We start from the raw sequence: 16,416 nt of genomic DNA on the forward strand, positions 1-16,416 counted from the left end.
GTAGACCCTAAGGGTGGGGAGGGAAAAGGCACCTTACAAGCAGGGCAAGAAACAAGAAAACAAGAACTGAAAAATTATCCTCTGTTAAACAAAACCTAAGCTAGAGGTCCAGAAAAAGCTGAACTGAAGGTCAAAGAACAGATAGACAACAAACTCATCTAGCAAGAAAACCCTAGGTAAGATAAGTGAAAGCAATCTCCAGAATAAACTAATTAAGGTGATTAAATGTCTAGATGGCAGCAAAAAATAACAAATCACACCAGGAAAATTGAAGATATGGCCCAGTCAAAGAAACAAACCAATAGTTTAAATGAGATACAGGAGCTGAAACAATTAATTCAGAATATATGAACAGACATGGAAAACCTCATCAAAAACCAAATCAATGAATTGAGGGAGGATATGAAGAAGGCGAGGAATGAGCAAAAAGAAGAAATGGAAAGTCTGAAAAAACAAATCACAGAACTTATGGGAATGAAAGGTACAGTAGAAGAGATGAAAAAAACAATGGAGACCTACAATGGTAGATTTCAAGAGACAGAGGTTAGGATTAGTGAACTGGAGGATGGAACATCTGAAATCCGACAAGAAACAGAAACTATAGGGGAAAAAATGGAAAAATATGAGCAGGGACTCAGGGAATTGAATGATAATATGAAGCGCACAAATATACGTGTTGTGGGTGTCCCGGAGGGGGAGGGAAGGGAAAATGAGGAGAAAAACTAATGGAAGAAATTATCACTGAAAATTTCCCAACTCTTATGAAAGACCTAAAATTACGGATCCAAGAAGCGCACCCCAAAGAGAATAGATCCAAATAGACATTCTCCAAGACACTTACTAGTCAGAATGTCAGAGGTCAAAGAGAAAGAGAGGATCTTGAAAGCAGCAAGAGAAAAGCAATCCATCACATACAAGGGAAACCCTATAAGACTATGTGTACATTTCTCAGCAGAAACCATGGCGGTGAGAAGACAGGGGGATGATATTTTTAAATTACTAAAAGGGAAAAACTGCCAACAAAGAATTCTATACCCAGCAAAATTGTCCTGCAAAAATGAGGGGGAAATTAAAACATTTTCAGACAAAAAAGTCACTGAGAGAATTTGTGACCAAGAGACCAGCTCTGCAAGAAAGACTAAAGGGAGCACTAGAGACAGATATGAAAACACAAAAGAAAGAGGTGTGGAGAAGAGTGTAGAAAGAAGGAAAATTAGATATGACATATAAAATCCAAAAGGCAAAATGGTAGAAGAAAGTATTACCCATACAATAATAACACTAAATGTTAATGGATTGAACTCCCCAATCAAAAGACATAGACTGGCAGAACGGATTAAAAGACAGGATCCTTCTATATGCTGTCTACAGGAAACACATCTTAGACCCAAAGATAAACATAGGTTGAAGGTGAAAGGTTGGGAAAAGATATTCCATGCAAATAACAACCAGAAACGAGCAGGAGTAGCTATACTAATATACAACAAATTAGACTTCAAATATAAAACAGTTAAAAGAGACAAAGAAGGATACTATGTACTAATAAAAGGAACAATTCAACATGAAGACATAACAATCATAAATATTTATGCACCGAACCAGAATGCCCCAAAATACGTGAGGCAAACACTGCAAACACTGAAATGGGGAATAGACACATCTACCATAATAGTTGGAGACTTCAATTCCCCACTCTCATCAGTGGACAGAACATCTAGACAGAGGATCAATAAAGAAACAGAGAATTTGAATATTACAATAAATGAGCTAGACTTAACAGACATTTATAGGACATTAAACCCCACAACAGCAGGATACACCTTTTTCTCAAGTGCTCATGGATCATTCTCAAAGATAGACCATATGCTGGGTCACAGAGCAAGTCTCAATAAATTTAAAAAGATTGAAATCATACACAGCACTTTCTCAGATCATAAAGGAATGAAGTTGGAAATCAATAATAGGCAGAGTGCCAGAAAATTCACAAATACGTGGAGGCTCAACAACACACTCTTAAACAATGAGTGGGTCAAGGAAGAAATTGCAAGAGAAATTAGCAAATATCTCGAGGCGAATGAAAATGAAAACACAACATATCAAAACTTATGGGATGCAGCAAAGGCAGTGCTAATAGGGAAATTTTTGTTGTTGTTGTTTGTTTGTTTTTTGTTTTAGAGGCATTTTATTTAGATAACTAAAAACAATTAGATGTTCAGAAGCACTATACAATGAAAGAGAAATCAAACCAATTGCTTTATCATGTATTCCCTCTTCTTTACAACTAAAGCAAAAAGGCTTTCTGCTCTAAGGGAAAAGTCAGAAAAATAGGCCATTATATATTTTTCTCCATAATAACATAAACAGCTACAAGAAATCTAATAAGAGAAATTGGATGTTGGCTTGCACATAGTCATTCAAAAAGACAGTAGGCTGGTCGTTACTACAAGAGCATTACTCCACCTGTGTTCTTCTGATACTCTTGAGAGTTTTCACTTACAGGTAACACCAAGTTAGTTAGTTCCAGCATTGGAGCTAATTGATATTCTCCATTATTTACTGCCCATGTTTGCCTTGAGCAGAGAGTAAGAGTAACTCTGGAAGGCTGATGCACTTCTCTGCTTGCTTGTTTTAGTCTATAAGTTTATACTATCTGTGGCATACACCACAGAGCCTTTTTAATACCAGAGGTGTGACCACTGATTTCTTTAGGTTCTGATTCAGGTTTGTTCAAGTCATAGATGCGTAACAGTTTATCCTGTCCCCCAGTTAACAAATAATTACTATCCTGAGTGAAATCCACAGATTTGACAATGTGTTTATGAGTCAGGGTCATCAATTCATCTCCTGAGACAGCATCCCACACTTTGGCTGTGAAATCTGCAGCTGCTGTAGCTGCTTTGGTTGCATCCTTATTCAATGTAGCACCCCAAACAGCACCCTTATGACCCAAAAATGTTCCAATCTAGTCTCCTGTATCTCCCTGGCGTAGCATAGGTTTGCCATCTTTGCAAGCACTGATTAAGAAATAGCCATAAGGCGTGATGCCACTGAAGACCAAATCAACCACGGGTCTCGTGTGGCCCAAGCAGGTGAGTGGTGTCTGCCTCATTGCCATGGCTGCGGCGAACCAGCGATCTGGTTAGTGAGCCGAGGGTCGTTGTTGTCTCTTCTCTCCTCAACAGCGGCGCGTCTGAATCCTCAAGGCCCCCCTCCCTGACACTGGGGCTGGGCCGGGAAACAGGAAAAGGAGGCCAATCCTGTGGCACCAAGGTCAGGAGGGGGCTAGCGAAGGGTCAGGGAGTCCACGACCCGCGAACAACCCTCAGGCCGCTGAGGGAGGGAAAAGGAGGGAGGGAGGAGAATAGGGGAGGGGGGACAACTGGAGAAGCGACTCCGCCAAGACCCACACCGTCCACACCAGTATCGGCAGGAAGTGACCTAATAGGGAAATTTGTTGTCCTAAATGCCTATATCAAAAAAGAAGAAAGAGTAAAAATTCAGGAATTAACTGTCCACTTGGAAGAACTGGAGAAAGAACAGCAAACTAACCCCAAAGCAAGCAAAAGGAAAGAAATAACAAACATTAGAGCAAAAATAAATGAAATTGAGAACATGAAAACAATTGAGAAAATCAATAAAACCAGAAGTTGGTTCTATTGGAAAATCAATAAAATTGATGGGCCCTTAGCAAGACTGACAAAAAGAAGAAGAGCGAGGATGCAAATAAATAAGATCAGAAATGGAAGAGGAGACATAACCACTGACCCCACAGAAATAAAGGAGGTAATAACTGGATTCTATGAACAACTTTATGCTAATAAATACAACAATGTGAATGAAATGGACAACTTCCTAGAAAGGAATGAACAACCAACTTTGACTCAAGAAGAAATAGATGACCTCAACAAACCAATCACAAGTAAAGAAATTGAATCAGTCATTAAAAAGCTTCCCAAAAAGAATAGTCCAGGACCAGACGGCTTCACATGTGAATTCTACCAAACATTTCAGGAAGAATTAGTACCAACCCTGCTCAGACTCTTCAAAAAAATTGAAGTGGAGGGAAAGCTACCTAATTCATTCTATGAAGCCAACATCACCCTCATACCAAAACCAGGCAAAGATACTACAAAAAAAGAAAACTACAGACCAATCTCTCTAATGAATATAGATGCAAAAATCCTCAACAAAATTCTAGCAAATCGAATCCAGCAACACATTAAAAGAATTATACATCATGACCAAGTAGGATTCATCCCAGTTATGCAAGGATGGTTCAACATAAGAAAATTAATCAATGTAATACACCATATCAACAAATCAAAGCAGAAAAATCACATGATCATCTCAATTGATGCAGAGAAGACATTTGACAAGATTCAACATCCTTTCCTGTTGAAAACACTTCAAAGGATAGGAATACAAGGGAACTTCCTTAAAATGATAAAGGGAATATCTGAAGAAACCACAGCTAATATCATCCTCAATGGGGAAAACTGAAAACCTTCCCCCTAAGATCAGGAACAAGACAAGGATGTCCACTGTCACCACTGTTATTCAACATTGTGTTGGAAGTTCTAGCCAGAGCAATTAGACAAGAAAAAGAAGTACAAGGCATCAGAATTGGAAAGGAACAAGTAAAACTCTCACTATTGGCAGATGATATGATACTATATGTCGAAAATCCTGAAAAATCCACAGCAAAACTACTAGACTAATAAACGAGTACAGCAAAGTGGCAGGTCACAAGATCAACATTCAAAAATCTGAAGTGTTTCTATACACTAGTAATGAACAATCTGAGGGAGAAATCAAGAAACGAATTCCATTTACAATTGCAAGTAAAAGAATAAAATATTTAGGAATAAATTTAACTAAAGAGACAAAAGACCTATACAAAGGAAACTACAAGAAACTGTTAAAAGAAATCACAGAAGACCTAAATAGATGGAAGGGCATACCGTGTTCATGGATTGGAAGACTAAATATAGTTAAGATGTCAAATCTACCTAAATTGATTTACAGATTCAACACAATATCAAAATCCCAACAACTTACTTTTCAGAAATAGAAAAACCAATAAGCAAATTTATCTGGAAGGGCAGGGTGCCCCAAATTGCTAAAAGTATCTTGAGGGAAAAAAACGAAGCTGGAGGTCTCACACTGACTGACTTTAAGTCATATTATAAAGCCACAGTGGTCAAAACAGCATGGTACTGGCATAAAGATAGACATATTGACCAATGGAATCCAATAGAGTGCTCAGATATAGACCCTCTCATCTATGGACATTTGATCTTTGATAAGACAGTCAAGCCAGCTCACCTGGGACAGAACAGTCTCTTCCATAAATGGTGCCTAGAGAACTGGATATCCATATGCAAAAGAATAAAAGAGACCCCGTATCTCACACCCTATACAAAAGTTAACTAAAAATGGATCAAAGATCTAAACATTAGGTCTAAGACCATAAAACATTTAGAGGAAAATGTAGGGAGATATCTTATAAATCTTATAATTGGAGGCGGTTTTATGGAACTTACACCTAAAGCAAGAGCACTGAAGACATAAATAAATAAATGGGAGCTCCTCAAAATTAAACACTTTTGTGCATCAAAGAACTTCATCAAGAAAGTAAAAAGACAGCCTACACAATGGAAGTCAATATTTGGAAAGGACATATCAGATAAAGGTCTAGTATCCAGAATTTATAAAGAGATTGTTCAACTCAACAACAAAAAGACAGCCAATCCACTTACAAAATGGGAAAAAAGACTTGAACAGACACTTCTCAGAAGAGGAAATACAAATGGCCAAAATGCACATGAAGAGATGCTCAACATCCCTGGCCATTAGAGAAATGCAAATCAAAACCACAATGAGATATCATCTCACACCCACCAGAATGGCCATTATCAACTAAACAAAATGACAAGTGCTGGAGAGGATGTGGAGAAAGAGGCACACTTATTCACTGTTGGTGGGAATATCAAATGGTGCAACCACTGTGGAAGGCAATTTGGCGGTTCCTCAAAAAGCTGAATATAGAATTGCCATATGACCCAGCAATACCACTGCTAGGTATCTACTCGGAGGACATAAGGGCAAAGACACAAACGGACACTTCACACCAATGTTTATAGCAGCATTATTATTATTTTTTATTAATTAAAAAAAATTGACAACAAACGAAGAAAACAATAAGATATCATTCCGTTCTCTATATATAATCAGTAATTCTTAATATCATCACATAGTTGCATATTCATCATTTTTTAGAACATTTATAGCAGCATTATTTACAATTGCAAAGAGATGGAAACAGCCAAAATGTCCATCAACAGACGAGTGGCTAAACAAACTGTGGTATATACATACGATGGAATATTATGCAGCTTTAAGACAGAATAAACTTATGAAGTATGTAACAACATGGATGGATCTTGAGAACATTAGGCTGAGTGAGACTAGCCAAAAACTAAAGGACAAATACTGTATGGTCTCACTGATATGAACTGACATTAGTGAATAAACTTGGAATATGTCGTTGGTAACAGAGACCATCAGGAGATAGAAATAGGGTAAGATATTGGGTAATTGGAGCTGAAGGGATACAGACTGCAACAGGACTGGATACAAAACTCAGAAATGGACAGCACATTACTACCTAACTGTAATATGATTATGTTAAAACACTGAATGAAGCTGTATGTGAGTATGATAGAGGGAGAAGAGCTGGGGACATAAATGAAATCAGAAAGAAATATAGATGTTAAAGATTGAGATGGTATAATATAGGAATGCCTAGAGTGTATAATAATAGTGAAATGTACAATGTACAAACTTTAAAAATGTTATTGCATGAGGAAGAACAAAGGAATGTCATTATGGCAGGGTGGTGAAAATAGATGGTAATTAATATTTTAAAATGTCACCTTATGTGTGAGACTAAACCAAAAAATGTGTATTTGTTACAAAATTTATATTTTGACTAGAGCATTTCCTAACATAACTTATGTAGATAGTTTGATTGAACGTCATAAGTACTTGGAATCTCAGGTAGGACATGAGATTTTGTTGGTTTGTCCAGAGTGATGCCCCGATGAATCCCAGGGTGATTTGATCAGTGAGTGGAAAAGTATTTGCAAGCCCCCTTCGGGGAATGGTGAGAGCGGGGAGAAATTCAACTTCCCCAAGTTGAATTCTTGATATTCTCACAAACAGTGTGGACAACCAAAGCTATAGGCTGAGCCCCTAGTCTTGAGGTTTGTTCATATGAAACTTAACCCCACACAGGATAGGTCAAGTCTACTTAAAATCTAGACCTAAGAGTCACCCCCCAAGAGAGCCTCTTTTCTTGCTCAGATGTGGCCTGTCCCTCCAGCCAACACGACGAGCAGTCTCACCACCCTCCCCCTCACTGCGTGGGACATGACTCCCAGGGGTGTGGACCTTCCTGGCAACATGGGACAGAGATCCTGGAATGCGCTGAGACTCAGCATCAAGGGACTGAGGAAAACCCTAGAGTGAGCTGAGAATTAACATCAAGGGATTGAGAAAACCTTCTCCACCAAAAGGGGGAAGAGTGAAATGAGACAAAGTGTCAATGGCTGAGAGATTCCAGAGTTGAGAGTTTATCCTGGAGGTTATTCTTACGCATTAAGTAGATATCACCTTGTTGTTCAAGATGTAGTGGAGAGGCTGGAGGGAACTGCCTGAAAATGTAGAGCTGTGTTCCAGTAGCCATGTTTCTTGATGATGATTGAATAATGATATAGCTTTCACAATGTGACTGTGTGAATGTGAAAACCTTGTGTCTGATGCTCCCTTTATCTACCATTTAGTTTGAAATGCTAGTGGTAAATGAAAGCGAGGGGTAAGGGGTATGGTATGTATAACTTTTTTTTCTCTATTATCATTTTATTTCTTTTTCTGTTGTCTTTTTCTTTTTCTAAATCGATGCAAATGTTCTAAGAAATGATGAGTATGCAACTATGTGATGATATTAAGAATTACTGATTATATATGTAGAATGGAATGATATCTTAATGTTCTGCTTATTAATTTTTCTTTAAATTAATAAAAAAAACTTTTTTAATATGACTTTTCTGGGGTGCATAATACTTTCAAATCAGCACAGCAACTATAATTACTTTGTCTAAGATTTGTCTATCCATGACTATGAGGGTATGGGCTATACTAACTCTTACTGACTTAGTTTCTTATAAATGCTATATTTTAAAAACTACATAATGTTAATTGCAAATCATTTCCTTTTTTTCTCTTCCTATCTGCTCTCTTGTGTTGCAACTATGGGGTTTATCTGGGGATTTAATGAAAGGACCTAAATTTTACCTGCTCTTACATAGTTACAATAGAACAGTTTTTAAAAACAGTTACTAGATATGTAATATTAAGCTTTCTTTGTTGTGGATGCAAATAAATCAGAAATATCAATGAATTAAAACAACAAATTTTATTTTTCATTCATGTAAAATACACTGTGAGTCAGGGCAAATCTGTTCCATGGGTGACTCAGGGATTTAATATTTTTCCATCTTATGATAACACTATCTCAACGCCTCAGTTACAGGACAGGGAAGAAAGCTTGGAGCATTCGTACCCATTCTTAAGTTTGGACCAGAAGTGTGATAACACTTCTGATCAGAATCCATTGACCATAAGTAGTTACATGGGTCCCAACCTAATGTCAGGGAGACTGGGAACTCTTTGGAATATTTCTGAGCACTATTGTTCTTGACACAGTTAATCATTTCTTTTCACAATTCTTAAAGTCAGAAAATTAAAAAAATCTAATACTCTTTAATGACTATTTTATATCCTTCATCATGCTTTTGGAAATCAAAATAATCTATCTTTTGTTAATATTTGTAAAATTTGGACATAAAGATTTAAGAGAAGTTTGAAAGGCTTCTAATTGTATTTATATCAACCATTCATTTTAATATTTTATGTAGCGTTTTTGATGGGATGGAGAATGTTGTATATTAGATTTATGATGAATGTCTTCGGTAAAGTTATGTATTGAAAATAATAGTTTTGTATTTTTTACACTTGATCCATATATTATCTTCATGTCCTCTTATAATATAAAGTGATTAAATTACTTTATTGTCTTCTGGTCTCTAGGTACCGGATCTTTGCTTTTGATCATGACCTCTTTAGCTTTGCAGATTTGGTCTTTGGCAAGTGGCCTGTCGTTCTTATTACCAACCCTAAATCACTCCTTTATAGTTGTACTAAACATGAACCACTAGAAAGACTCCGTCACTCAACACACATCAGGTATGTAGCACTTTTTTCAGAATTTACTCTCAGTTTGATATTGAAGGAGAATAAGTCTTTATAACTGCATTCTCATGTGAGAATTCAGTTCTCTTTTCTTTTTTTTTTCAGTTTTCTTATTTTTCTTTTTATTTGATGCATGGGTCCAGGAATAGAACTCGGGTCTCCCGCATGGAAGGCGAACATTCTACCACTGAACCACCTGTGCATTCCCACTTCAGTTTTCTTAACTGAAACTTTTTATATAGATAAATTGCTTACTTTTACATTCCCATTATTAATGAAATTGTAGCTTACAGAAAACTCATGCATAAAATGCAGGGTTCCTGTGTACCATCCTGTTATTAACACCTTGCAAGTGTAGTATACTTGTTACCATTGATGAAAGCTATTTTTATAATTAAACTATTAACTGTTGTCCATGGTTCAACTTAAGATTCACTGTTTGTGTTGTACAGTTTTGTATTTTTAAAAACTTTTAATCTACAAAAATACATATACTCTAAAATTTTCCCCTTAATCACACTCAAATATATAATTCAGTGCTGTTAATTACATTCACAATGTTGTGCTACCATTACCACCATTCATTATCAAAACTTTCCCATTGTCACAAATAGAAACTCTACATTGTAAGGCCTAAGTAACTCCCTATTCCTTACCCCTACTCTGTCCCCTAATAACCTAAATTCTAGATTCTGACTGTATGAGTTTACTTATTCTAATTATTTCTTATCAATGAGATCATATAATATTTCACTCAACATGATATCTTCAAGGTTCATCCATGTTGTTGCATGTCTCAGAACTTCATTCCTTTTTCTTAGCTTAATAGTATTCCTTTGTGTGCATATACCACATTTTGCTTATCCATTCATCTTTTGATGGACACTTGGGTTGCTTCCATCTTTTGGCAATTGTGAATAATCCTGCTATGAGCATTGGTATGCAAGCATCTATTCAGTCCCTGCTTTCATTTCTTTTGAGTATATACCTGGAAGTGGGATTGCTGGGTCATATGATATAAATTGATGAAATTTTTATAATCATTCAGAAACCCAACATCCTATCATTATTATTTTGGTGTTGTATTATTCCAGCCTTTTTACATTACTATAACCATCATTCTTTGTTTCCTACTTTTAAAATTTTTATTATGTATTTGGAATTTTTGTTTTGTTTTGATACATAGTCTTTCAAAAAAGCAAAGAGTATATAAACCTATGGAATTGAAAATTCTGTTTGCCTGTGAATATGATGATATAGATTAACAGAATCTTAACAGGGTGTTTGTATTCCTTTTGAAAAGAAGTATATAACCTCTTCAAATGTAAGGGCACTGTATTAGTATATTAAGCTGCTGGAATATAATATACCAGAAATGGAATGGCTTTTAAAAGGAAATTTAATAAGATAGAAGTTTACAGTTTTAGTGCCAAGAAAATGTCCAAACAAAGGCACAAACAAGAGTTTTATTTCACTCAAGAAAGTCTGATGCTATCCGGAACACCTCTGTCAGCTGGAAAGTCATGTGGCTGGCATCTGCTGGTCCCTTACTCCTGGGCCTTCAGCCTCTGTTCCTGTGGGGATTTTTCATGTTGCTTCTCTGGGCCTGTCTTTCATTTCTTGACTTCTCTGGGCTCTCTCCAGGTTCCAGCTTGCTTAATATCTTATGGGAAGGCACATGGTGATGTTTGCTGGGCTCCAGGCATCTCCAAGCATCCATGTCTGTTCTGAACTCTCTCTAAAATGTTTCCTTTTTTAAAGGACTTCAGTAAACTAATCAAGACCCACCCTCAATGAGTGGAGTCATGTCTCCAACTAATCAAAAGGTCACACCCACAATTGTGCATGTCACATTTCATGTCACAAATCAAAAGTTTCCTCCCTAAAGTCCTAAAATCAGGATTAAAAGAAACAGCTGAGCCTATAAGATTGGATCAGGATTAAAACAAGGCTTTTTTGGGGTACATATATTTTCAAACCAGCACAGACACCCTTTTAAATATATATATTTTTAAATTTTATTTTGAAAAGTAATACAACATAAAAACCTTTGGAAAATAGGGTGATGATATTATAGGTATGTTTCCCCCCCAATAGAAATATTAACATTTCTGAATTTTCCTTCTAAGGCCACCTCTTTTAGGCATGCTTTTACATAGTTGTAATCATAAGGCATGGTCTGTTCTAATTCCTACCTTTTTCTCTCAACATTATATTGTTGTTTGATTATCATTATAACAATTATTTTAATAAATGCTTAACATTCCACTGATAGAATGTACCATAATTCATCTAAGCATTTTCCAGCTTTGCTAGTGAACCTTTAGTTTTTTTCCTAATTTGGGGATAAACATCTGGTACATATAAATTCTTCCCTCAGATGAATAATTTCTTTAAGATAGAGTTTTAGGAGTAGGACTATAGGTGAAAGAGTTTGAGTTCCTTTATGATTGTTGATAAAGATTGCCAATTACTTTTTTTTAATTTCTCACAAATTTTTATTTTTTACTACCGTATTTTTAAATATTTTATTGAGAAATATCCACACACACGTAGTCCAACCATATTTTACAATCAGTAGCTCACAATATCATCACATAGTTGTAAATTCTTCACCATGATCATTTTTAGAACATTTGCATCACTCCAGAAAAAAAAAGAGCTCATTTATCCCATACGCCTTACCCCGCCCTCTCATTGACCTACAATATTTCAGTCTATCCAATTTTTGCCCTTTATCTCCCCCTGTTATTTTTTTATCCTTATTTATTTATTTTTCACTCATCTGTCCATACCCTGGATAAAAGAAGCATCAGACACAGAGTTTTCACAATCATACAATCACATTGTAAAAGCTATGTAGTTATACAGTCTTCTTCAAGAATCAAGGCTACTAGAACACAGTTCAACAGTTTCAAGTACTTCCCTCTAGCCACTCCAATATACCATAAACTAAAAAGGGATATCTATATAATGCATAAGAAAAACCTCCAGGATCACTTCTCCACTCTGTTTGAAATCTCTCAGCCACTGAGACTTTATTCTGTCTCATTTCTCTCTTCCCCCATTTGGTCAAGAAGGTTTTCTCATTCCCATGATGCGGCGTCCCAGCTCATCTCCAGGAGTCAGGTCACTTGCCAGGGAAATTTATACCCCGGGAGTCATGTCCCATGTAGTTGGGGAGGGCAGTGAGTTCACCAGCCAAGTTGGCTTAGAGACAGAGGCCACATCTCAGCAAAAAAGATGTTCTCTAGGGGTGACTGTTAGGCATAATTATCAGTAGGCTTGGCTTCTTTACAAGAATAAGCTTCATGGGGGTAAACCCCAAGATTGAGGGCTCAGCCTATTGAATTGGTTTTCCCACTGCTTGCAAGAATATCAGGAATTCCCCAGATAGGGAAGTTGAATATTTCCTCCTTTCTCCTCAGTCCCACAAGTGTACTTTGCAAATACTTTTTTATTCTCCGCCTAAATTACTTTGGGTTGTATTGGGGCATCACACTAACCTGTACAAATCAACAAGATCTCATGCCCTATTCAAGATTCCATGTAATTATGGTGTTCAAGTAAACTGACCATACAAGGTAAATTAGATAATATACTACCCAAAATATAAATTTTGCCCCAAATAAACATTTCCCCTTTTGGTCTCACACAGAGATTAGAGTTCAAAAATGGGCCATATAATCTTTTACCCAGTATTCTGATTTATCTTAGTGCTATCCAGATCAGTTTTTTCATATCTCTAGATGAAGTCTGATCACCTTTTCAGCTTTTTTAACAGTTGGTGAATGGGGTAATGCTGGCTTTCATAGCTTCAGTGTCCTAACTCTGAGTCTCAGGTATCACATTAATACCCAGAGTTTCAGGGAACAACCAGTTTATATACAAATAGCTCAGTATCTCAGAATTACAACTCCTAAATATATGTGAATGCTGTGAAAGCTTACAATCTTGGAACCTGATAATCCATGCTATCGACTTCAATTCTCTGAGTTTGTATATTATAGTTAGTCCATATGAGTGAGGCATGATAATATTTGTCTTTTTGTTTCTGACATTTTCTTCAGCATACTCTCCCTAAGGTTCATTCAACTATTTGCATGCCTCACAACTTCATTCCTTCTTGCAGCCACTCAGTAGTCTGTTATATGTAAACACCACAGTTCCCCCTTCTATTCCTTAGTCATTGTACCCTTAGGCCTCCTCCATCCATTGCAAATCATGAACACACTGCCACCATAAACACCAGTGTGCAAATGTCCATTCGTGTCCCCACTCTCAGTTCCTCCAGGTATATATTGGGAAACACGGTTGCAAGATCTTATGGCAGCCCCACCCTATCGTCCTGTTTCATGCAGAAACATTTTTATATTTGCATATTTAATCACCACCATTGTCTACTGTAGGCAATCCTAAATTATACCATGTCAGTCTTTATACTCTGTCTTTCCTTCTGGTTTCTTACATGCCTCCAGCCCTTCTCCCTTAACCATACTCACATTCAACTTCATTCAGTGTAATTATATATTGTGCTACCATCAGGTAGTTTTGTGCTATCCATTTCTGAATTTTTACAATCAGTCCTGTTGTACAATCTGCCCAATCTTGACCCTTTTTCTATCTCCTCATAACCTGTGTTCTTAACTTTACCTCTCAAAGTTCACTCACTAATGTTAGTTCATATTAGTGAGACCATACAGTATTCAGCCTTTTGTTTCTGGCTATTTTCACTCAGCTAATGTCCTCAAGGTTCCTCCATGTTGTTACATGCTTCATGACTTTAAGAAGTCTTACAGCTGTGTAGTATTCCGTTGTATGTATGTTACCATAGCTTGTTTAGCCATTCGTCTGTTGATGGACATATGGACTGTTTCCATCTCTTGGCAATTATAAACAGTGCTGCTATAAACATCAATGTGCAAATTTCCGTTTGCGTCCTTCCCTTCAGTCCTCTAAATATTTACCTAGTAATGGGATTGCTATATAATATGGCAACTTTTCTAGTTTGCTAGCTGCCAGAATGTGATATACCAGAACTAGGCTGGTCTGTAAAAAGAGGAATTCAATATGTTGCTAGTTTACAGTTCTGAGGCTGAGAAAATGTTCCAATTAAAGCAAGTCTATAAAAATATCCAAATTAAGGAACCAACAAGACGTTACCATCACTCAAGAAAGGCCGATGAAATTCAGGGTTTCTCTCTCAAGTGGAAAGGCATGTGGCAAACATGGCGATGTCTACTAACTTCCTCTCCAGGCTTCTTGTTTCATGAGGCTCCCTGGGGGTGTTTTCCTTCTTCATCTTCAAAGGCCACTGGCTGATGAGCTCTGTGGTTCTCTCATCATTCTGAAGCATTCTCCAAAATGTTTCCTCTTTTCAAAGATTCTAGTAAATTAATCAAGACCCATGTGGAATGGGTGGAGTCACATCTCCCTCTGTTCAAAAGTTAATACCCACAATTGGGCAAGTCACATCTCTGTGGAGATAATCTAGTCATGTTTCCCATATATAGTGCAGAATAGGGTTTAAGAGAAAGGGTTGTTGCCATGAGAGTGGATTAGGATTAAAGCATGACTTTCCTAGGGTACACAAATCCTTTCAAACCAGCACAGCAACTCTATACTTAGCTTCCTGAGGAACCGTGAAAATGCCTTCCAGAGTTCTACCCTTTTGCATTCCTACCAACAGTGGATAAGTGTGCCTCTTTCTCCATATCCTCTCCAGCACTTGTCATTTCTGTTTTTGTTGTTTTTTTTTTTTTTTGCTAATGGCCATTCTAGTGCATGTGAAATGATATCTCATTATGGTTTTAATTTGCGTTTCCCTAATTGCCAGTGAAGTTGAACATCTTTTCATGAGCCTTTTAGCCATTTGTATCTCCTCTTCTGAAAAGTGTCTATTCATGTCTTTTGCCCATTTTTTAAAGACTTTTTTTTATGGTATAATATAATGTGTATATAAAGCAAAGAAAAAAAAGCAATAGTTTTCAAAGCACTCTTCAACAGGTAGTTACAGGACAGATCCCAGAGTTTGTCATGGGCTACCATACTATCATCTGAGATTTTTCCTTCTAGCTGCTCCAGAACATAGGAGTCTAGAAGAAATAAATATTTTTTATCATCACAGATTTTTTTTTCTTTTTGTGAAAAATATCATTTATACAAAAAACAATAAATTTCAAAGCACAGCACAACAATTAGTTGTAGAACAAATTTCAGAGTTTAGTATAGGTTACAATTCCACAATTTTAGGTTTTTATTCTAGCTGCTCTAAGATACTAGAGACTAAAAGAAATATCAATGTAATGATTCAGCAATCATATTTGTTTGTTAAACCCTACCTTCTCTGTATAACTCCACCATTACCTTTGATCTTTCTATCCCACACTTTTAGGGGTATTTAGGCTATGGCGATTCTAACTTTTTTATGGTGGAAGGGGCTGTCAATAATTTGGGGTAGGGAGATGAAACTAGCTGATATTCTGGAGAGGCTGGGCCCTCTAGGTATGTCCCTGTCTCGTATTTTCCATTTCCATTTTATGATGGAGTGCTGCTGCACATGCCCAACTTTATGGCTTGGTGGGTCAGACAACACCCAACTCATGATAGGCAACTCAGGTCTCATGGTAACTTGGTGGCCCATATTTAAGCCTCCAGTCTCTACTAAGGCCTAGTAGCAGGCTAAAAGTTGTTTTTTTCTCAAAAGTAGAGTAGTTATCAGCAGTAGATGACAAGGCTTTGCTCCAAAATCCCAAGGGTCTGTGTTGTGATTTTCCGCAGGCTAAAAGTTCTTTTTTTCTCAAAAGTAGAGTAGTTATCAGCAGCAGATGACAAGGCTTTGCTCCAAAATCCCAAGGGTCTGTGTTGTGATTTTCCTATAGGGGCCTGCCACAGGCTCCAGACAGCATCTCTATTTGCCACTGACACTTCCAGCATCATTAGATTGGCTGGATCATATGGTCCAAGTAGCAGAGAAGCTTGTATAGCAGCCTGGACTGTCTCAGAGCCTCCTCTTGTTCAGGTCCCCACTCAAAATTAGCTGCTTTTCTGGTTACTCGATACATGGGCTGGAGTAGCACACTGAAATGAGGAATATGTTGTCGC

The 16,416-nt window shown here is 37.0% G+C and overlaps 1 protein-coding gene across 5 annotated transcripts in view; it reads left to right on the forward strand.

Moving 5' to 3' along the window:
- TMEM62 (transmembrane protein 62) overlaps positions 1-16,416 on the forward strand; it is a 112,286-nt gene that overhangs the window by 59,263 nt on the left and 36,607 nt on the right. For all 5 annotated transcript variants that reach the window (XM_077127621.1, XM_077127623.1, XM_077127622.1 and 2 more), the window contains one exon: positions 9,151-9,306. In XM_077127621.1, the coding sequence (XP_076983736.1) occupies positions 9,151-9,306 (156 nt within the window). The remainder of the gene's footprint in view (positions 1-9,150; positions 9,307-16,416) is intronic.

The sequence above is a fragment of the Tamandua tetradactyla genome, chromosome 14 (assembly GCF_023851605.1).
Source record: "Tamandua tetradactyla isolate mTamTet1 chromosome 14, mTamTet1.pri, whole genome shotgun sequence".
NCBI classification, from domain to species: Eukaryota; Metazoa; Chordata; class Mammalia; order Pilosa; family Myrmecophagidae; genus Tamandua; species Tamandua tetradactyla.